General features: G+C 38.8%; 3 protein-coding genes across 3 annotated transcripts; 1 reads left to right on the forward strand and 2 right to left on the reverse strand.

Moving 5' to 3' along the window:
- Positions 1 to 5,553: 5,553 nt before the first annotated feature.
- Positions 5,554 to 7,129, reverse strand: LOC140935030 (neuromedin-U receptor 2-like). Its single transcript, XM_073384567.1, has one exon. The coding sequence runs from the start codon at positions 6,896 to 6,898 to the stop codon at positions 5,957 to 5,959; it is 942 nt and encodes a 313-aa protein (XP_073240668.1). The 5' UTR covers positions 6,899 to 7,129; the 3' UTR covers positions 5,554 to 5,956.
- Positions 7,130 to 15,708: 8,579 nt separating this feature from the next.
- LOC140934973 (melanocyte-stimulating hormone receptor-like) lies at positions 15,709 to 16,909 on the reverse strand. The gene has a single exon (XM_073384526.1). It carries the CDS (start codon positions 16,769 to 16,771, stop codon positions 15,770 to 15,772), a length of 1,002 nt encoding a protein of 333 aa, XP_073240627.1. The 5' UTR covers positions 16,772 to 16,909; the 3' UTR covers positions 15,709 to 15,769.
- A 4,401-nt stretch (positions 16,910 to 21,310) lies between these two features.
- LOC140934305 (adenosine receptor A2b-like) lies at positions 21,311 to 22,308 on the forward strand. The gene has a single exon (XM_073383957.1). It carries the CDS (start codon positions 21,343 to 21,345, stop codon positions 22,306 to 22,308), a length of 966 nt encoding a protein of 321 aa, XP_073240058.1. The 5' UTR covers positions 21,311 to 21,342.
- The last annotated feature ends 867 nt before the right edge of the window (positions 22,309 to 23,175 follow it).

Genomic DNA, 23,175 nt, shown 5'->3' on the forward strand with positions numbered 1-23,175 from the left:
CTGCAGTTACGGGCAGCAACCTTGGCCCCCGAGGGCGAGCGTCGGGTTTCAGATAAGCGGTGGGGCAAGGAAGCGAGATCTCGCCCCCATGACCATCCCTTTCCGCCTTAGTGGATTTGATACTCTTCAACTTCAAAAAAGTTCGAACAAGATGGAGTAATGACGACGAAGTTTGAAACGGCTTAAAGTCACTCCCTTTTTAAGTGACGTTTTCTATGCGTTCGCCGTCCTGGTTGCGTAAGCTCCCAGAGAGCGAAGCACAACGGCGACGACAACAAGAACGTCAAAAAAAAAGAATGAAATAGATTAATGAGAAAAACAATAATTCTTATTGATTCATTCTTTACCGTCACGGCACGAATCACCACGACTATGACGTGAAATTTCCTAATTTCATGTTTTGTGGGGGACAATAACACAAGAAGATGTTTTTTGATTTCTTTTTTCTGAACTCGGATACGGTCCCTAAAGGTAACGTTACACGAGACGATTTGCAACGACGATTTTTAGCGCAGCACATCGTTGTAACGTTGGAACAATGTTGCAAACATTCGAAACAATGTCGCAACCAAATTGCAACGCTGGGTTGCACTAAAAATCGTCGTTGTGAATCGTCCCGCTTAACACTGATCAACTTAGAATGCAACTTCAGAAAAATTATCTTGTGATGTTTTGCAAATTAAACCGTAAAATGGAATGATCACGGCGATGTTTGGAAAAAGGCAAAGTAACTTGGTCGGGCCGGGCAGTGGTTGCTTACGCTCCTTATTAGGGACTTTAAGATCCAACAACGCGACGGAAATGAGAACGTCGCTTAAAAAGTGAATTTGCATTCTTTCAGTCTTTATCGCAATAATTCCTACCCACTTACTTCGTCAAATGTAGGTCAACCCTCCTGGAAGTTGAATTTCTAGGGACCATATTCAAGAGCAGAAAGATAATCAAAATTTCGTCGTTGCTTGTTAACGTACTCCATAAAACGCGAATAGGCATTTTCACGTCGTGGTCGTGCAAAAACGGGCAAAGAAATGTACATACCGATATTTTTCAATCGCCTTAAAAGTGATTTTATCCTTGTCCGATCGCTATAAAATTTTCACCACTGATTGACTATGAATTGAAGTTTCTCAAAATGTAGTCTTAAATAAAATCGATATCACTATTACAGCAATAAACAAAAAACTTTGAAATCGATTAAAGCCGAATTTTGTGCTATCTAGACCAGCTACTGAAAATCCGACACCAGGAACTTGAAGTGCAGTGTTTAGTAAACCTCCGTGAGAAATAAAAAATTATGTATATTTGAATTCAAATAAAGCGTAAATATATTACAAACCATATATTCAGAATGCTGCTCGATATCATCTTTCGCTGCTTGGAAATTCCTGAAAACACGCCTGTTTTCTCACCAACTGTCAAGTGCAACTTTATTCTAAATTTTGACTTTTAGCGCTTTCTTGTATATCTCTGGAACGGCGCGACATAATTCTTTTTAAACCTCATCAAATAATCTGAATGATATTATATAATACATCATTAATCTTTCATTAAGATTGATTTACTGCAACATCTTGAAAATTCAAGACAAACCTAGCCTACCAACCGGCCAAAAATCCGCGTTACACCATTCATTGTTTTGACGTTATGCTGATTTTTCCAAATTGTTGCAGACCAACATACCCTTCATGACTAGCACATTTTAGTTTGAATTTGATTGCATCTGTTGAATGTAAAACACGGACAATATTCACACTGAAACGTACTAGTCATGGAGTTTTGTTACCATAGTAACATTGATCATACTTAAAACTACATTTTGACAAAAGGATAAAATCACTTCGGTGCCTCGTTTTCGGAGAGATTTAAATTTTGCATTGAAATTACCAGGGCCAGCCTAAATTCTAAGAGGAGGAAAACGTTATCATATTTTATGATAATTTTTTGTTGTTGTTGTTGTTTTTTTTTTTTACCAAAATAAGACAGGTATTCTGCCACTTCTTAAGCAGGTAGCATGAATGTTCGAGACCGGTAGTATTAAGTGAGGGCGGAAAAGATAGCCTCTATTGATGTCAAACGGAAAAAACTTTTAAAAGGCCTTTTTTAACGCCCCTTTTAAAAAACATGCAAAAATAACCTAAGGAGTCGTAAATCCGTACAGCTCATGTTTATTTTGCTTTTGGTTTTATTTTCCAACGGAACTTTCTCCTTTCACATTTTTTTCCAAAAAAAAGCAACTTAAAACGTCTCAATGGACATTGGAACCGGTTGTTTTAGCTTTGTCTCAAAATACGATTATCATTGTAAATCCGAGTTCATCACAAATTTAAACCATACACTGTCTACTGTTAGGGAACACTTGAGCTTTGAAAAAAGATTTTCACTGTGGGTAGGAATTAAACATACGGGGTTGGAAATTGTCTTGTTATCAGTTATAAGCTGTCCGTCATTTACAACTTTTACAACTATTGTTTGTTAAGTCGACCACTTACGAGATGCAGAGTACAAAAATATTGAGTCTTGTCTCAGTTTATGATAGTGATTTACGATAAAAGGTTTTTGTCCTATAAATCTGAAGATTGCCATTGAATCATTTGATGAAAAATCATCGCTACAGGATCTCCAAGATTAATGTCACTTGAGCTGAAGCTGCTTCTTATGAAAAAAAAAAGGCCACCGTAGCTAAGTGTCAAAAAAAGATGAAAAAGCCCGAAATAAACAAAAGCAATCAACGATGACTAAATTATATTGCTTTTTGAGTTTTATTTACTGTTCATAAAAGTCTTAAATTAGCAGCTGCTACAGCTGGAAAAGGCTTTGATTAAAGTGTACGTAATAAGAAACTTTCACTTTCACAAACATGCTGTTTCTTTCAGAAGAGGCATTTTTCAGTCATGTGCGTCAGTAGCATATTTGTTCGCTGGCGGTGTGTTGATGAAAAAAATGCCTTTGTTCATTTTTTACTGACTGTGTACCTGAACAAACTGGTCTTAGGTGTTTATGACTAGCAAGCATTAATTTTCTCTTGGAATCGTGAAATTATGTCATGAAATTAAGTCCTGTTTCCCGCGTTTTCACATAGCATGTACTCGTCGCTGAGTATAATGGACCGCCGTTTGCGTAAATTACCAGCAGTTAGACAGTTAGGCCTCGTTCAGACGCTGTACTTTTCATGTTCCAAACCTAACTGAATAGCTGAGCGACACTGGCGCGACATCTGATTCAGACGGCGCATTGTGTGTCGCGCCTAAGTTAAGTTCGACAAAAGTTGGACAGACTGTACTGTTTAGCCAGAGAAAACAGCCGACATTTGGCGACGTTACCACTGGTTTCCCCGCCAAATGACGTCTGAGAGACGAGCGCAGAAATTCCATACTGAAAACGCTTCACTAGCCAGAAATGAGTGGTGCTTCTGATTGGTTGAATCAAGTTTCCCACGAGGCACGACCAACCAGAACCACTACCCAGATCTGGGTAGTGACGTGTCATCAGTATGGAATTTCTGCGTTCGTTTCTCAGACGTCATTTGGCGGGGAAACCAGTGTTGGCCTTGCGAAATGTCGGCTGTTTTCTCAGGCTATGAACCGTTAAGTTGAACAAGACTTGAGATGCGATAGACTATCTATAGTTGTCCATCTTGTAGAGGAGTCGGAGAGTCGAGGACCCAATACTGGGCATATATTACAAAGCGCATGCCCTGTAAGGGATGCTACTGTATTTACATTGTTTCAGTGCTTTCGTCTGAACGGGCGAAAACGCTCGAGCGTCGGGAGATTTAGGCCTAGGCGAACTTTTCATGAGACGAAATTTGTGTGATTTAGGGCCAAATTAGAGTTTGGTTCGTCTCATGAAAAGTTCGACGTTTGGCCTAGGCCTTACAGACCTGTCTGTGGAGGCTAAGTTACTTTTATCAATTCAGTGAACTAAGACAAATTTTAGAATGAAATTGATCCTTCAAAAGAATACGGAATTAATTACACTGAACAAAATACCCTGACAATATTCTTCAAATTGCCGTTTGGCGGCAACCGATTACGTTTGGCTAGTGCATCTTTGCATCATCTTCTTTCTTTTTTTGGCATGAACGGCAGGTCCAAAAGCTGGTTTCCAGAAAAATACCGGCAATAGTAATCTTTCAGGCTGTGTTTCGCGGGGGAGTAATTCGGGCCTTCGTTGTTAAACGGGACAATGGAATTCAGAGTAAGTGTACGGGGCTTGCGCTGTGGAAGCTTGCTGTGTTCTGTGATTTTAATGTTTAAAAAGAGTGTTTCGCACCCTCCTTTTTACGTCCATGGGAGACAGACCTCTTAACCCTTTAAGCCTCAATACCCACTTGCAAATTCTTCAAAGGGGTCTCCAAACATTTCCTTGATAAATTAGTTGAGAGAATTTGACAAAATTAAAAAGATGAAAAACACTTTTCCTTTGTTGACCATTTCAATAATTTCTTATAGCCTTTCTATTGATTGTGCAGTGATATTGCTAAGGAGAAAATTGATGTTGGTCAATCTTGGTGCTTAAAGGGTAAATGGCAAAAGACATACTAGGTTTCTGAAAGAACAAGTGAACCGTAATCCAATAGTCATGTTTACATGCAGCACTACATTCCCATATGGCAATTTAAAGAATATTATGGTATTTTCCGTATTTCCGGGCATATATACTCATTTAAACTACAGCAGGTAACTCATCAATAATACTGAGATTTTCATTTGTAACTTTTAGTGCGTAGATTTATATGAAAAACATGCGTTTGCTCTTGCGAGTATTGTTTTTTAGAGGACGAAAATTTCAAAAAAAAAGACCAACTACTCTAAGTGTTAGAGAAACGGCCTTATAAGGCCAAAAAGGTATATTTTTTGAAAAATGTCATCGTTTTAGCAAGAGTTGACTCATCAAAATTATCAGCAGATAGAAATAGGGTGATTTGCAAGATGATTATTATTGAACTCTTTTATGCAATGCAAGACTAATGAAATGACTTGTCATCCTACGTTTTGCATCTTTTGACCGGCGAAATCCTTGGTGTTACCATTCAAATGAACTGCCTTTTTTAGGTGAACTTTGCACAGTATTAATTGCACAAAAGGAGATTTTTTAGGAATTTTATTCTGGCGATTGTTGGAAGTAAAATGTTGTTGTTGTTTTTTTTTTTTAAAAAAAAAAAAAACAAGCCTTTGTGGGGCTTAATAAGACGATTTGTGCGTACAGTTGAATCAAATTAAATTTAAAAAAAGCATATTAGAAGCTACATCTTAACAAGCCAACAAAACCTGTCACATCAGATCGAACGAGAGCTCAAGTCCGAAACGCAACTTATATAAGTGAGACACGTCCGACAGCTGTTTTATCACTAATTTCGAAGTTAGGCTGCTTACCATTGTTGCTTAATTACAGAGCGAGATATTTCCAAGGTTATTGCCGATAACGAGAAACATGGTTGAGAGAATAAAACTTTCTAAAGAAAAAATACTCTCACTGACAGGTTATCTTGATCATCCGTCATGATTTTTACAGGATTCAGAGGTAAAATATTTCCACAAGTTTAGGCTATCTGATAAAATGTCCCCGCCTGATTGTCTGTGCGAGGAACTCCACAAAATTGAACAGCTGAATAGTTAACCTAACTTTCTTCATTTTTATTTGCTTTACATTCATTTTTATACGTTAAGCACGAATTTATCATTGATGGAAAAGAATATTAAAATTTCCATGGAATTTGAATAAGCAAGGAACAAACCAAACCAAACAGCGAGATTTCTAGTATGGATTAAGATATATTTATATAACGCTAATGTTTCTAAAGTTCATATTAAAGGAAAAGTTACAAAAAAAAACAGTGGGGAAATTCCATGTACATGTTCAATGTTGCAATAGAATTGCACGCGGATTTTTGCGGAGGTTTCTACAAGAGGTTAAATAGCGTCCTTAGAACTCTACCAGTTTTTCTGACCGGCTATCAGCTGATTAAACTTCTCCATGTCTGCCTGACGGCATCGTTGATTTCTCTCAAGCGCCAACAATAAATAAGAGGATTGAGGGAAGAATTAATAAATATCAAAGTTGCTGTTATTTCGTAAGATATCCGCGACTCAGTTGAGATCCCTTCGGCTTCGATCACCGCAACCGTGCACATGTATGGTGTAAAACACACAGCGAGGATGCAGTAAACCCAGAATGTACTTATTGCTTGCCTCTTGATACTAGCCACATTTATTTCTTCTTCGTCAGCTTTTTGAAAAGACAAAATTCGATTGCGTTGAACGTGAATGACGGATCGATGGTGGACCACTACGCGATAAATACTAAAGTACGAAAAGGAAGCTATAGATAAGCTCACAGTTATGATAACAATCGCCACTATTTTTATAACCTCATGCTTCCATAACCACAACGAGCCAAACAGTGAACTGAACAACCAAACGCAAACGAGAACTAAAATTGCGCGGTTGATAGTGATGAGTTCTTTGTATCTCAAGTGAAGACGGAGAGCGAGATACCTGTCCAAGCTAACAGCGGTAACCGTTAGAAGCGATACAATGCACAAAGCGTTAGCGGTGATTTCCACTGAGATTCCAGCTTCGCAGAACAGTGGCTTGTTTCGAATGACTTTGGCCAATATTTGCGAGAAAAACAGTGGATGTACTATCAAGCCCACACCGAGATCGGAAAGCGCTAGACCAAATAAAAGAGTCCCTGACGGAGTATGTAGGGAAGGAGCCCGGTAAATGGCTACCAAAACAAGTAAGTTAGACAGCGTCGCAATTACGGAAAACACGGCGTTCACGACGCAGGTGAAAATGTACCAAGCGGGCGAAGATTCGCCAAGATTGAAGTGTATATCAGTAAAATGATAACAAATTAGTCCGTCGTTGAGTTCATCTTCAGTCGAAACGGCCATCTTAAACTCGCTCCCCTTGGCACCGATTTCGTTCGTGAACAAGTTTAATTTTTTTTGGTCTTTTTGGACTTCCGCAGGCCCGTTTTGGATTTTATGGTGCAAGAGAGTGATGCTGACTTGACAAAAAACACACTTTGGAGAACAGAACTAATGCACTTTAACGATCGGAAATGCAAACGATAAACCAGATTTTCGATTTATCTGATCATGTCTTACCAGAAGATGCAACGTGAAGACCTAAAGCGAGAGAGTATAGCAAATAATCCAATCATAGATGTCAACTGACTTAACAAAAGCAGCTGCTCGATGATTGGCGTTGGCCTGAAAACACTCAATATCAGCTTCTATATCGACGGTTCTTCGGGCAAAGTACACCATAAAACGATATGCCTTTCAAAAGTACACACACAAAACAACACAAATTCACATTGCGAGGAAACGGAAATTAAAATGAAGAACGTATTATTTGACAAGTAAGTTATTAAAGTGACGATCAGTTCACAATTGGTTAGTTCTTCAAGGTGAAAATCAGAATCCAATGATTTCTGCCGGCGGCAAGCATTAACTCAGAAACCGAGAGTAATAGTTTAAAGTTGTAGCGGATGTTATGATTCAAAAAGTGAAAATTGTTGTTTTATTCCATTCGTACTTTTAAAATTTGTGGGGTCTGCATAGAGGAAGTTTTACGAGTTTTACAATACAATCATCTGGGACATGGGAATACCTTTCAATTAACTAAGAAGGCAGATCACAATGTATTTGTTTAAGAAGAAACACGGATTAAGTCGACAGACCAATCCTGGAAAGGCATGTTTTGACTAAGATTGATTCAGCATTATTGTCTTCATAATTAAACCAATATCGGGCGGAGGCTCCGAGCAAATACTGAAAAGAGAGCATGATTACTGCCAACAATGGTATAAATTGGTGATAAATTGAATGCTTTGAATTTCAAAGAGGCCAGGCCAAGATGACTTGGGGCGCTTATAACCATTTGTCAAGACTGGCTATTATTTATCAGGACTTTCCAGTCCGGTTTTTCATATGCTGGATAGCACTATCCACCGGATAAATCACTATCCAACGGATAAGTATTAGGGAAACCAACTGCGTTATCCACTGGATAAAGATTTATCCAGTGGATAGCATTATAAGTTTAAGACAAAATTTCGAGAAAAGACTTATCAGGACTTTCGAGTCACATTAGTTTATTCTTAAATGGTATGCAAGTCAGTGATGGGGTTTGGTCAAAATTTCGAGAAAAGACTTATGCATACAGTAAACACCCGCGAATCTTGTAGATTAAGGGTCTGTTTACATAGAGGTGGGGGACCCCAGGTAGGTGAGGTAACCCGCTTAGGTGGGGTAACCCGCCTGTCCATATAATCTCTCATTTTACTTGGATCACGTTTACATGATAGGTGGGATGACCCGCCTAGGCGGGTAGCCGAGTCTGCTAGACCGGGTAACCCTCTCAGCCAGGGTCAAATTCTGCCATGCAAACGTTTCAAGGTGGGGTAACCCGCCTAGCCGGGGTCGGATTCGCAATACATCAAATTCGAGCAAAGTTCATTTTGGCGGTGGCTTTGCACCATCATTAAAGGCAGCAATAGAAAGCCACAGCACTGAAGGTTGCAGCAAGAGCAGCACGTGAGTGTAGAAGAGCATTAATCGCCTAAACACGAGGTTTGCCAGCATTTTTCTTGTTTACGTGCTTAGCGATCATTCAATAATCTTGAGAATGTACACCCCGGGGTGGCGGGGTTGTAAGATTACATGTAAAGGAGGGTTATTTTTTTACCTAAGCGGGTTATCTCACCTACCTGGGGTCCTGCTGAAGCCAAGCAAGATCAAGCAGTTTCTTATACGTGGGTTACAGCTAAATTATGATATATAATTTAACCAAGGAGTGTAACTTAGTTGAGATTGATAATTTAACTCTTTGGATATAGCTACAGTGAATCTTTGAACGCTAAAAAGTCTTTTTAGACAATTTTTGGCTCATTCCATTCACTTTCCTATTTTATTTACTTACTTGTTACATGTCTTGTTATAGAGTTAACACTGCATATAAATTCTGTAATCACCTTTGTTAGGGTAATGATAACAATAATACAGTTGTGAATAAATAATGTATATATAAGGACCAAACCCAAGTTCGTTTATTCTTCTGGTAAACAACAATCTATTATCTCCTTCACAAAAATTAAGAACCTACTTAGCCTAAATTGCCAATAAGTTCCCCAAAATACAAGAACCTATTTTGCCAGACTTCAAAAAGGTAGGTTCTTATTCGAGGGTGTCTACTGTGTTTCGAAAGCGCCCTAATAAGTCTGTTCAACCAAACAAATTGAATAAACCAAACAAAGAAATTAAATTATTAGAATCGTACATAGGAACGATAACTAAGGCCCAGGCCAGTCGTCAAGCTTCTCATGAGACGAACCAAACTTAGTGAGTTAGGTTCATGAAAAGTTCGACGTCTGGCTAGCTCAGACAGTTCGTCTAAATGAGTTTCGATCGTCAAACACGTTCCATCCGTTTGCTTCAGACGGACAGAACGTCTGACGATCTTCACATGCGACGAACTAAACTAATAAATTAAAAATTTGTGTGAGAATGTGTATTTAGCCTCATTCGGGAGAAAATGTATTACTTGCCAATTAAAATTGCTTTCTGGTCTGATCATGTCTGAGTTTCTACGTCTGATCCAACAGACGATCTTACCTTAGGTCAACTCAAATTAGAGTTTCGTTCGTCTCATGAAAGGTTCGACGTTTGGCCTAGGCCTAAAATTTCTTACCAACGGCCATACATTGTGGTATTTTTGTGTGAATTCACGCGGTGGTAGCAGAAGGTAAAACCCGAGTGCAAGTTGAAAATTAGCTGTGGGGACAGTGGCATCTCAATACTAACTGGGGTTTAAGTCAGTACCTTTAGGATTCGCTTCGGCCGAAATTGGCTCAGAACAATCTTTTGGAATATCAGATTCATTGATGTACGGCTTCAAAAGGAGGAGGGTCAATTGTTCTCAAATTTGAATCAACAAACGGTTTCATACGATTCGCGTGACACGAAAAAGCAACTTTTTTTATCGGTGATCGTGCGCAACTTAAAAAACCCTGTTGACAATTTCTCAACAATTCTGTATGTACCCAACCAGTTATGCATTAACTTTTAGGATAATCCTTTTCTAGTTCTCGGGGTATAAACCCAAACACGTTGTCCAACTTCAAAAACAGGTTCTTTTGTCTTTTGATCGTAATAATCATTCATTTTTTGTTGTGCACGTTGTAAATTTTCTCTCGCTAAATTTTGAGCCAATTCGACTTTTTCGACAACACGATTTCGATAGTCAAGGACCGAAGTGCCTAAGTCAGCAACCACAGGGGGCAAATACTTAACGTCACTTGGCAAACGTGGCTCCCGCCCACAAAGAACGTAAAAGGAGAATCCTTAATTGCATCTAGAACAGAAGTCCTATGCGCAAACAAAATAAGCGGTATGAACTGGTCCCAATCTTTCTGGTTTTTGGAAAGGTACATTGACAAAGACTGACAAAAGGTAGAGTTGAACCTTTCTACAAGACCATCAGTCTGTGGGTGACAACTAGAAATATTGACCTATTGAATTGGAAATATTTTACAAACTTGTGAAACGACCTTAGACAAACGTTAGTTCCCCTGTCAGATAGCAACACACGTAGTGCCCTATGTCTAGAAATAATTTCATCAATCAAAAGATGTGCAAAAACAGCTGCTTCGACACTAGGGACTGGGAAAACTTCGAACCAACGAGCTAAATAATCACTAAAAACTACAATATACCTACTGACTTTACTAGAAGGTGGAAAAGTAACTAAAACATCAACAGCCACTCTGTCAAATGCACCCTCGATGGGAATCAGAAATAAGGGTGCCGTTTTCGAACTTCGTGGAGACTTCCCTATTGAACACTCCACGCAAGACTTAACCCAATTTTCTACATCTTTAAACATACCTTTCCAATAAGTTTGGTTAAAGTTTTGTTCAAGCCAAAATTAGCACCGGCAATATGATCACGTACATTAGAGAGAATTTCAAAACGTAATGCAGCTGGGAAAACAAGCTGAGAAAAAGATTCACGAGCATTACGCCTTCGATTGAAATCAATGTGGTAAAGCAAACCATCTTGACCAATATAAAAATTATCGCAAGTAAAATCTTGCGTGCATCTTTATCCTTAGTAAGTAGGATATCATTCTCTAGAAAATCAATCATTGCAGCTAATTCAGGATCTCTTCTTTACATTTCTTGAGTGTGGGGCGTTTGAGGTTCTTCTTTATTGAGCGAACTTATTTCACAAGAATCATGTGGACGTCTAGACAAACAAACAGCATTACCATGGATTCTACAAGGGCGATGAACAATATTAAAGTCAAATTGTTGCAAAAGTAAGGCCCATCTTGCATGACGACCGGAAGTATCTTTAACATTCATTAACCAACAAAGAGAGCTATGATCAGTAACAACAGTAAACTTATGATTGTGTAAATAAGGCTGAAATTTCTTTATACCCCCAACTAATGCGAGAGCTTCTCTTTCTGTGGTACTATATTTTTGCTCTGCCTTATTCAAACCACGACCATTGTAAACAATGAATACTTCTTTTCCATTTTGAATTTATGCCAAGGTAAAACCAATACCAGTGGCACTATCATCAACTAACAGCAAAAATGGTTCCCGAAAATTAGGATATGCCAAAATGGGTGCAGAAACCAAGTTACGCTTAAGCTTGTCAAAAGCCTCAGCACAAGCTACAGTCCAAACAAAAGGAACGTTCTTCTTTGTCAAAGGATTCAAAGGGTTGGCAATATTTGTAAAGCCTCTTACAAAACGTCTGTAATGATTAGCAAGACCTACGAAACTCCTCAATTCCTTCAAATTTATGGTGGTGGGGAATTCCTGAACCACCCTTACTTTGTCTGGGTTGGGACTAATGCCTTCTGGCGTAATTACGTGACCAAGATACTCTACTCTTTGTTTAACGAAACTCCATTTCTTTGGATTCAACTTAACATTAGCGTCACAACCGTCTAGAAACTTCCTCCAAATGGACTAAGTGCTCATCTACAGACTTAGAGAAAATGATTATATCATCGATGTAAATCAAAGCAAAATGGTATCCTAAGACTCTCAAAATATGACCCATAAGTCTTTGAAAACTGGCTCCTGAATTCACTAATCTAAACGGAATTGTCAGAATTCATAAAGGCCGTTCTGCGTAGCAAAGGCTGTCTTCTGTTGCGAATCCTGGGGCATTTGTACCTACCAAAATCTAGTTTTGAGATCCAACGTGGAAAACACGCTTGCACCAGCCAAAGAATCTAGCGCATCAGCAACTAAAGGCATTGGAAAGCTATCTACTTTAGTGACTTTATTAATTTTACGAAAATCAACACAAAATCTATATGATCCATCCTTCTTTTTTACCAAAACAACTGGAGAGCTCCAAGGGGAGACAGACTCTTGAATTATTCCTTTCTCAAGCATTTCGTCCTCCTGACGGTTAATCTCTTTCTTAACATCAGGAGATACTCTACACGGCCTTTGCTTAATAGGCATAGCATCACCAGCATTAATGCCATGCTGTACAAGGGATTTTCTACCTAACTGATCCCCAGGAAAAGCAAAAACATTACGATGTTTATTAAACAAATTCTTAAATTTTACTTTTTCATCATCATTCAGAATACTATTCGACAAATCAGGAAACTCTGAATAATCTTTTGGCTGTTGCCGATCATCTCAAGGCTTATGTTCAACATAAGAAGGGGAATTTTTGCCAATCTCAAATGTGGCTAAATCATTATCAACACACTCAAAATCTGCTATTTTGTCCCACGAAAAATTTTAACTAGTTGAGCGGAAAGGTTTACCACCCTAACAGGAACAATTGCATCACCAGAAACCTTTACGAGCTCTCACGCTCCAAAAACTGAGTAGCGGTGAGGCAAATCAGACTTAGGCGTGACCAATCCATAAATTTCACTGGCACTGGTGTTTACACCTTTCGGCATTGAACTTAGGGAGCGTTCCTTTGGGATGATCTGGATCAGGATCAGTGATCCGAGATGATGAATGCACTCTGGACAAGGATTCTTCGGTTCATTTGATCAACCGTGATCCGAGTGATCTCGGATCACTGATCCTGATCCGGATCATCCCAAAGGAACGCACCCTTACTATCTATCAACGACAACGACTTCTGATTGAGCGGGAAAAGTAAAAGAATTATCAGCATGCACTGACAAAATACAATTATCAAAAACTTATCCAAATCATCACCAAAACTATTAGCAAAGGGGAGTGGATCCTCGGGGTGGGAAAATTCAATGATGTTCTCCATAAAATCAATTATCGAACAATATTTTTTAAGTAAATCTCTGCCCAAAACAACGTCATGAGTTAAATCTTTGATAACATAGGCTTCAAAAGAAAAACATCAGACTTAATAACAAAATTGAGCCATACTTTACCAAGAACACTACGAGGGGAACCACTTACAGTCGTTACACAACTAGTCGACGAGGAATCTAAACAACAATTTTTGTGACTAAGATACTTGTCCCAAACTTGAGAACTAATTGCTGTTACAGCTGCTCCTGTGTCAAGGAGAGCACGATAGCTATTTCCCTTTATTGTTACACTTACATTAAAATGGTCACTCTCGAAAGGATGAATAGAATCAATTTTACTGGATATGGCACGGAAAGAAACCCAGTCAGTCAGGTCAGTCACATATGCCCTTGTCTCTGGGCTACTTGCGACAGATAAGCCACGGCACTCACAACAAACATAATTATTTTTAGTCCCAACGATATTTACTTCCAAATTTTCTTCATTTTTAGACTCAGGCGCCAACTGTTCTTGTTTTTTAATTTTTTTTTATACTGACTTCGCGAGATAAAGTTTCACTTAAAGACTTCTCATAAATGACTTCACTTTTAGGAGAAAACATAGGTACATTTGGCGAATGAGCATTTTCTTTTTCATTTGGCGACGAGCCGGCGATTACATCATCAAATTTTGTTATGACCTGAGAAAGGTACTTAATAACTCCAAACATAATATTTTCATTAGGGACGTTTTGAGGCTGGCCCTCTTGAGAACACCCGTGTTGACATGTGACGGCAACTTGAGGTTCAAACATTTTAGAGTCTGAAGAGATAACAGGCTCACAGGGATTAGACAAAACATGACTAAATTCTTGAACATTCTTTTTAGTAACACTTTCGGCCGAATTCCCAGAGTTACCGAAAGCACCTTTATCATAACTAGATCCGACGGAAGAATGGTTATTACTTGTTGAACTTTCAAGCACCCCATCACGGGTTCACTACCAAACACGATAGGGGTGCCAGCCAGTTTAACTGAGCGCCAATTTTTCCCTAGTTACAAACATTTTGCACATTGCTTCTCCGAGGCAGGCGTTTAAAATTAGGTTTGAAATTTCTAAATCTGTCGAATTTTGGCTTTTTACCAAAAATAATGATTCCACAACGGGTAGGGAAAGTGCATGATTGAAATTTCCGATGAATACGATATTTTTCATTATTTTTGGAAGTTTCAGTCCATACATTTAATTCATCTCTCACAAATTGTTTAATATCCTCTTTTGAGGGATTAGACTTTAACTCTTAACATTCCTCAATTTCTTGACCATTTTTCGATTTACCAAGAGTAACTAATTCTTTTAATCTCGCAAAATTCAAAGCGGAGTCCACATCAGTTGGTTGTTGCAAAATAACGTGGCCACGTATCTCAGGTCTTAGACCTCGTACAAAACAATAGAGCCATTCACTGTTAGGTAAATATAGACGAGAGCAGAATGAAAGAATATCGTAACGGTAATCGGCAACAGTCTCCCCTAACAACTGACGACGTTCTTCTAATTTTTGCCTCAATTGCCATAGAGTTACATTTGATTCAAAATGAGAAATTAATTTTTGTGACAATACTTCAAACAGACTAGACTCCGAATTCTTCACCAAAATAACGGGTTCTCCATCAAAATATGTGGGGGTGTGTTCGAGCAACTCGCTCGCTACACGATGAGGTATCAGTAATCTGATTTACATCTTGGCCTCTATTCGTCTTCGACTTCTGCTAACAATCTTAATCTTCCAACTCTTCTAACTCTTTTCTACTTACTAGTGCAAGTATAGTAGCGGTTTTTAAAGCCAAAGCTGGACATTTTTGGGTTAGCTGACCGGGAGACCTTCAGTATTGAATATCTTATCGCTAACATTGCAACAGGTTTGCTATTTTTAGGGAATAGATTAGCCTACGCACAGTGGCAACTGACAAGTACCTAAGAACCAAGGTCGGCTCTAACACCACAAACACAACAACCTTTAAAAAACTAACATCTGACAACGACAAGCGAAAAACATTCCTATTATGGCAATAAGTAAATTCGCGAGCTAAGCATAAATTCAAGTACAAGTAAAAACAAAAGATCAAAACAGGAAAATAGTACGTAGACAAAACAATACTTAATGAAACAAAAACTAAACTTTAAAGATAAGATAGATCCGTCTTAAAAACCACTTTCAAAATACTTCACAAACCTCCAATGAAAATGCAGCGCCCTGTCCGATCCGCCTTGCCTTCAATTTTAAGTGTTATTTTATAATGCTGATCCTGATCTACGACAAGATCAGGCTATCCCTCGCTGCTGTTTGTCCAAGTGGTCCTTGCAAGAATTGTTCGCTAACATCCCCATTAGCCTATTACTAGAAAGTACTCCCCCCCCCCCCCCGGGGGCTTAAGTTTTGTACGCTCCCTCACATCTCCACCTACACGATGATGTTATCGTTTGGAACGGGAATTAATTACTTGACTCAGTTTTGCACGAGAGTCTTAAAACAATATTCAGGGCAGACTTCTTCACGGCGTGGCGTATTTCTCGTAACCGCCAGCAAAAAACCAAAGGATTAAGGAAAGAGTTTATGAAAATGAGAATGGCCGTCATCTCGTACCAAAATATCGTTGTCGTTGAAAGTCCACTCCGCATTATGGCTATTAACACACAAAAATAAGGAAAATAACACACGATGATGAGACAATAAACCCAAAATGTGCTCAGTGCGTGTGCCTTAAATTTAGCCAGGTTGACTGCTTGATCGACATGATATTGTTGAACCGAACATTGTAAGGCCAGAGTAGAAAAGTAATGGCGCGAAACAGCGCGATATATTTTAAAATAAGAGTATGTGGCAGCCATTAGGCATATCGCAATCGTCGCCATCGCAGCAAATTTTATCACCTCAGGTTTATAGAGCCACAAAGAACCAATAGTAGTTCCAGCAACCCAGATGAAGCCAATAACAAGAGTGACACGCTTGATCGTAATCAGCTGTTTATATCGCAAGTGGAGTTGAAGGGCCAGATACCTGTCTAAGCTAACAGCGGTTACAGTTAGGAGCGAGATGATACACAAAGCGTTTGCCGCTATTTCAGCGGCTATTCCAGCGTGACAGAAAACGTCTCTATTCCGCGCCAACTTCCCAATCATATGCAGGAGAAAGAGGGGGTGAACAATTAAACCAACACCAAGATCCGACAGAGCTAGACCGAACAAGAGCGTGTTGGACGGCGAATGGAGTGAGGGGGTCTTGCTAATAGCCAGAAGAATGAGCAAGTTGATGACTGTAGCGATGGATTGGACAACGCCGTTTACAACAAAACTAATAATGTACCAAACAAGCGAAGACTCTCCTATACTGTAGTGAACGGAGTTAAAATGATAACATGACAGGCTCTCTACATCCCATTCGTTGGCTTCTTTCGTAATGTTGGACGCATTTCTGGAAATGTTTTGTACGTGCATCTCACGCTGGATTACTGATTTCCTTCAAGGCCACGTTAAGGTAATATCTGGCTTCGTTTCTTCTTCCACGTGAGACAAGTCGTCAAAAATGGAACCAAAATAAATAAACCAAAGTGATTCACCGTGAACTTGTCAATACCGTCGTCTAATAATAATAATGACAAACAGAAACGCCCCCAGTCTCGCCCACAAAAGAAATTTCTCTCTCTCGATTTCAAGTTGCGTAATGCGGAGTAAAATAAATAGTGGAGTAGATGCATAATATTAAAATTGTGTTTGAATTCATATGAAGGCAGTGTTTACACGGTGTAATACGACTTTTAAAGTAAAATCAATAAAAAGTTTCTCGTCGCCAAATTGCAGGCTTCACTCTTCACTCTCTTTTTGGATGGCCTTCCAATTTAAACTTTCATTAGTATTCTTTTTTTTTTTTCTTTTTTTTTTTTGGGGGGGGGGGGGCATTATTGAATCAAATTTATATTCCAAACATACACCATTGTATTCTTTGGACTGGAAATTTTGTTGTAAAAATATCATTAGAATTTTGGCATGAGAAGTTTTATCCGGAACGAAAAATTGTTCAAGATGATCATGTAATCTGAGTTCAGCTGGACTCCACAGCAAATGACCAAAGTCTACAACTTAAGAAGTATGTTAATTAACTCGTAAATCCCATTAATTTAACTGTTTTTAATTTCGATTAACAATAACTCATCCTTAACTAAAGTTGAATTTACTTGTACTAAGATAAAACGCTGAAACACAATGAAACTGGTCGCAGTGGTACACTTCAGTAATAAGTTCAATTTCCGATTAAAATCAACCGTACGAGAAACTTAATCTCAAGGAAAATGAAACAGCGAACAAGGAAATTTACCAGTGTTATGAATATACATGTTAGTTCAACCTACACAAACAGAAAAAAATATTAAATTTCATTTCTTCCCAGACATCTCCAGAAAATTCCATCTAAGCCCACACTAGTTTCCTTTCTTTTTTTCTTCGAATTTTTCCTAAACATAGAATTTCAGTCGAGACTTATTCAAATGCAAGAATAGATTAAAAAAAAATTACCAGCAGACGGAAACGTGATGGGAATAAGCCAAATATTCAAATTATTCTAAATTTCACTGAATGCTCATTCCTGCATCCGCATATTTTCTTTTCAGAAATGAAAATATGCGGGATGTCCATTGAGTTGCTTGACGCACGCGTCGCATAACTACGTGACCTCAGCAAACTACTCAAGCATCTTATGAAATAAAGTCAATAATCGTTTTTAGGAGGCTTCCTGGTTGCTCTTTAGGGGAAATGGAATTGAGTTGAGGATGAGAGAAATAAGCGGAGTAGAAAAAGGTATAACCATAAACCGGTGAGTCCGCTTTTGGGTTCAGGAGCACCTTGTTGTGGATGTTGACTATCTGGCCCGGGTTGCTCGAAGCATGGTTAGTGCTAACCAGCGTTACATACCATGGAAACCTATACATTTTGATACTTCTTAGCCAACGGTTAGCGCTAACCAGGCTTCGAGCAACCGGCCCCCGGTGGTTGTCTATTAATCATTCATTTCAAATTTCAGTTCTAAACAACTGCCCTAATTCTAATATTTCCCCAAATTTTTAAGATAGACACCCTTAATATTTATTCACTACGAGTATTCCGAAAATTCTCAAACAATTATTGAACCAATGACTCCCACCTTATTGAGCCATTGGTTGAATGGAATCTTGGCAAGATATTTAAGAAAAAGGGCGAAGATAAACGAAAAACAAGGTTTTTAGCCTATGGCATTTGCTAAGCATACGAGTATACTTTAGCACACAGCGGATAAGATGACGCTAACCTGGGCGGTGGTATACCCTCAAGATCACGATTCACGAGCCCTTCAATCGTAATAAAAGCTAAAAGAAAATTTGTTCAAGGGTTATTTCTTTGTATTTATTGTTTCTGCTGTTTTTGTTTGTTTTTTTGTTGGTTTTAGGGTGTCAATTTTCAATCTTACTTATTAAATGGCGTCAGGGCTTCAAGAACCTTCGCGCTACACCTACCCTAAATTGGGCGGAGAATCCCCTACGCCTGTAACTAAATAGATCAGTAAATTGGCTATTACGTTTAAAGACCCTAGCGTAACCTTCTACCATCGTCAAAGCAAACGGTTACGTTGTATTTACAACCTAACGGCCTCCCTAGTAAACAAAGTGGTAATCGTAAATACCACTCTACAGAGGCTCTTAATATTATGATCTGCGACTTCTTATTAGATGCTATGGACAATAAGAGACTGTCAGCCTTGATACTATTGGATCTATCAAAAGCTTTTAATAGTATTAGCCATTCTATATTATTACAGAAGCTGAGACTTGTTGCCGCCGACAAAACTTGAGAGTTACCTGACTGATAGAACTCAGGTGGTCCGTATTGGCACATCTACATCTACGCCCCTCCCTATCACCCATGGCGTACCACAGGGCGCCATACTGTCACCACTTTTGTTTTGTATTTATATCAGTGATCTTCCTCTCGCTCCACAAGTATGCAATCTCGAGTCCTACGTAGACGACTCTAAGATCTTCTTATCCTTTCCAGTCAAGGATGCCGCGTCTGCAGAACGTGTTCTTGAAGAAGATTTAAGACGAGTGGCTGCATGGTGCTGTAAAAATCAACTACTAATCAACCCTGAAAAGACCAAGTTCCTTATGGTCGGAACACAACAACTACTGCGCACGCTTCCTAACGAAATCTCGATCTCTTTCTTGGGGAAAGAGATCACACCTGTCTCCAGTGCCAAGGATCTCGGAATAATTCTAGACAACAACTTAACCCATGACCAACACATCCATCAACTTACTTCATCGTGCATAACCAAACGTTGTCAAATAAACAGGGTAAAGAACAGTTTTGATAGGGACACTCTGTGCACGATCATCTCCGCTCTAGTCCTAAGCAAATTGTTCTATTGCTCTACAGTTTGGTCAAACACAACTGCCACAAACATCAAGAAGCTTCAAGCTGTTCAGAATTTCGCGTGTAGAATCATAACAAAAACCACGAAATTTGAGCACATAACACCTGCGTTACGCGAGATCAAATGGCAACCGATAAATGAGCATCTCCACTACAGAGACACTGTAATGACATTTAGGTGCATGAAGGGCCTAGCTCCCACATATTTGTGTGAGTCTCTCCAAGGACGCAAGTCTATTCACTATCATAACACTAGAAACAGAGAATCCCTTGATATTCTTCCAAGTAAGACAAAGTCAGGACAGCGACGTTTCCTCCATAGAGCAGTCAACATTTGGAACAATTTAGACAGAGACTTTAAACAGTTATCATTTAAAAAAAAGTTGAAAACGCACTTGCTAGAGAACTATTTTATTTAATGACCGCTTTTTATAATTTTATTCATTTTTTATTATAATGTTCTTTGCTGTTTAGTATTGCAAAGCCCGCTGGGGAATACTAATAAAGTATGTATGTATGTATGCGTTGGTCATTCTGTCTCCCACACCTAAAACAAATGGCATAGCTTGGCATTGTACTGTGTCGTGGCAAAAATATGCTTAGATCTGCCTCGTCTCCAGTCGCTCGCGATCACTTTTGGGGGATATTTGAGTTAATTATTCAGGAAAGCGGGGACAAAGAGAGTGATGGGAAGGGGAGAAAAAAATCAATCCCCGCTCAGGCAGGCGCTCTACGCTCATTCCCATCACCCCCCTCCCGCGCTTCTCGCTTTCATCCAGCTCTTGCGTATTCTTGAGAAAGCCAGTGGAGGAGGCAGTTCTTATACTGGGAAGATTATTTTTATCAAAGGAACTTCTGAACCGTATACCAATCTTTTATCCATGATTTCATTCAGTGACCAGTTTTTTTTTTGTTTTTTGTTTTTTTTAACTAAACAATGAATAATTCCCTCTCTTAAAAATTCAGTAGGACTGTCCTCAGTTTCTAAGTCAATTGGACGATACAAGCCGAAACTCAAATATAAAAAATAAACAATATCACCTAAACTTTTGGTCCGATTGCTTTACTGACTTTACCTGCTGGCTGTTATACCTTACTGATTAAAAAGAATAATTGTTTTCCGGCTTCAATTGCTGAGTAAACTAAAGAGATTTAAGAATATATGCTGTTGTGGCTATTTATGTTCTCTTGAAACTTAACTCGGCAATTAATTAGTCACGTTGTACGCAGCCGCGTTCAAATTTCAAATATGAGCTGAAAATCATTTGCATTTTCAAATGACTTATCTAGTTGTTAATTTGAGAACAAATTTTAAGGGTGTCTTTTGAAGTTCGAAACAAAGAAGAAAAGGTGGTCGCAATTTTCAAGGCACATTATGAGACAAGATGTCACTAAAGTTGGCAGTGTTTGATTGGTGAGTTTCCACCCAATTAGTAATATTTGTCAACTTCAGGCATTGGGAAATAGGCACTCTTAACCTTTCAAATGAGTCTTCAGTTCTTTAACATTGACTTGGCTTTGCTGTAAAATTCGCAATAATTTGTCCCCTCAAAGCGCTTTTAAGCTTTAAAAAAACTAAAGGTCTTCTGTTTGTCAAGCATTACGGAATGGAAGCTTTGGGAAAATTCAACTTATCGACTGAAAACACGACTTTGCTTCGAACAGGTGCATTCACTGACAAAGCATGCTACAATGTGGACAGTCGTTTCTTTGCAACCGGAGACTTTCTCGAGTACTACATTGCAAACTTGATATGTAATATAATCTTAGCAATCGTTACTACGTTGGAGAATCTTGTCATCTTAATTGCTATCTGGAGAAAACCAACACTACAAGTTCCTTCAAACATTCTACTATTTTTTCTAGCGCTTTCGGATCTTGGAGTTGGGTTGTTTGCGCAACCATTCATTGTTGTCTACACCGCCGCAAAATTACAAGGATTTATAAGCATGGCCTGTGTTAGTTTGCAAGTTGCTGCTGTATTATCGACTTATTTATGTGGTATCTCCCTGTTAAGTATCACGGCTGTGAGTATCGACCGATATCTGGCGCTGTATCTTCACCTCAGGTATAAACAACTTGTCACAAATAAGAGGGTCATAAAAGCACTTGTTTGCACCTGGCTTTCCGCTGGCCTGGCTCTTGTCCCGTGGATCTGGTATCCGAAGGTTATCTCCAATATAACAGTTGCTGTTGGTTTGGGTTGTATTTTTGTCACAACGTATTGCTTTTGCCGTATCTACTTCATTTTACGGCATCACCAGAAACAAATTTTTTTGCAGTCAGAAACTGAGCGTTCTTTCAGAACACCGAACCGAACTCTTATCTCCAAGCGTTATAAACTTTCGGTATTAGGAATGTTTACAGTTTACATTCTACTATTGCTTTTCTATATACCTTACATATGCATAGCCGGTGTAATTGTCTTTCAAGGCACAACGATTTCTAATCGTCTTCTCTTTGAACTTATGAGAACAGTGGTTTCTGCAAATTCTGCGATAAATCCGCTGATATATTGCTGGCGTCTCCGAGACATCAGGGAAGCTGTGTTAGACCTGTTCCCTTGGTTTTAGTAAGCCATATAATATGGGCGGATTTCAGAGAGTAGGGCCGAGAGGACTGCGGTCACCCTTTTTTCTACGTCTTTCTGGGATACTTTCTATTATTTTGAAAGAATTCTCAGCTAAATAAAAGGTATCTATATAGCTGGCAAGTGTCCCGGCCACCTCTTCCTGAATTTACTGGATCGGCTCCTTATATTGCAAGTTTCTAGCTTCTTCAGCGACGCGGCTTTTATTGCAGTTTCTTCTATTTGGTTTCTTTGAGAACAGCTTTCATGGTTGTTAAAAGTATTGGACGAAAAAACGGAGCCTCAAAAAAGTAGAAATCAGGTGGCTGAGTGACGGTGAGTTCTCAGAGTTTCCCAAGGCTTGTCAAGTTTAGATGAAGTTCAAAAAGGATAAAAACAACTTGACCCATGCAGTAAGCTAGGTTAGAAGAAGGAAAACGTACTTAACGTGTCGGCAAAAAAGTAAGCATCTATTTCTTCTATCAGAGAGTATTAAAAATTTAAACACAAAAAGGAATTCGTTTGTATTTCCTTTTTTATTTCAAAAACAGCTCTAACGTTTTTGGGTCGTTTTTGGTTCACATTGACTTACCGTTGAGAGTGTATTAAACAGATAAATCAAAATTTGTGCAAAAGTCCGTCTCAATTACAAAACATCATATGAAATTCTGTTGAATAACCGAGTATAATTGTTTGGCATACATGTTAAAGGCTACTAGGAATATTTAGTCTGACTTCGTTGCACGACTGAAACATTAACAACCTTAACTCATGTTCAGTTTGTCTACACATGCATAATATTCTCAGAATATTTTGTCAGTCATGGCCTTACAGTGGAACCTCGATTTAACGAAGTTTCAAGGGACTGGGG

Source organism: Porites lutea, chromosome 4 (genome assembly GCF_958299795.1).
Source record: "Porites lutea chromosome 4, jaPorLute2.1, whole genome shotgun sequence".
NCBI classification, from domain to species: domain Eukaryota; kingdom Metazoa; phylum Cnidaria; class Anthozoa; order Scleractinia; family Poritidae; genus Porites; species Porites lutea.

Bases quoted from the DNA above. Each gene is read 5' to 3' on its own strand.
- LOC140935030 (XM_073384567.1), bottom strand. From the start codon at position 6,898: ATGGCCGTTTCGACTGAAGATGAACTCAACGACGGACTAATTTGTTAT.
- LOC140934973 (XM_073384526.1), bottom strand. From the start codon at position 16,771: ATGCACGTACAAAACATTTCCAGAAATGCGTCCAACATTACGAAAGAA.
- LOC140934305 (XM_073383957.1), top strand. From the start codon at position 21,343: ATGGAAGCTTTGGGAAAATTCAACTTATCGACTGAAAACACGACTTTG.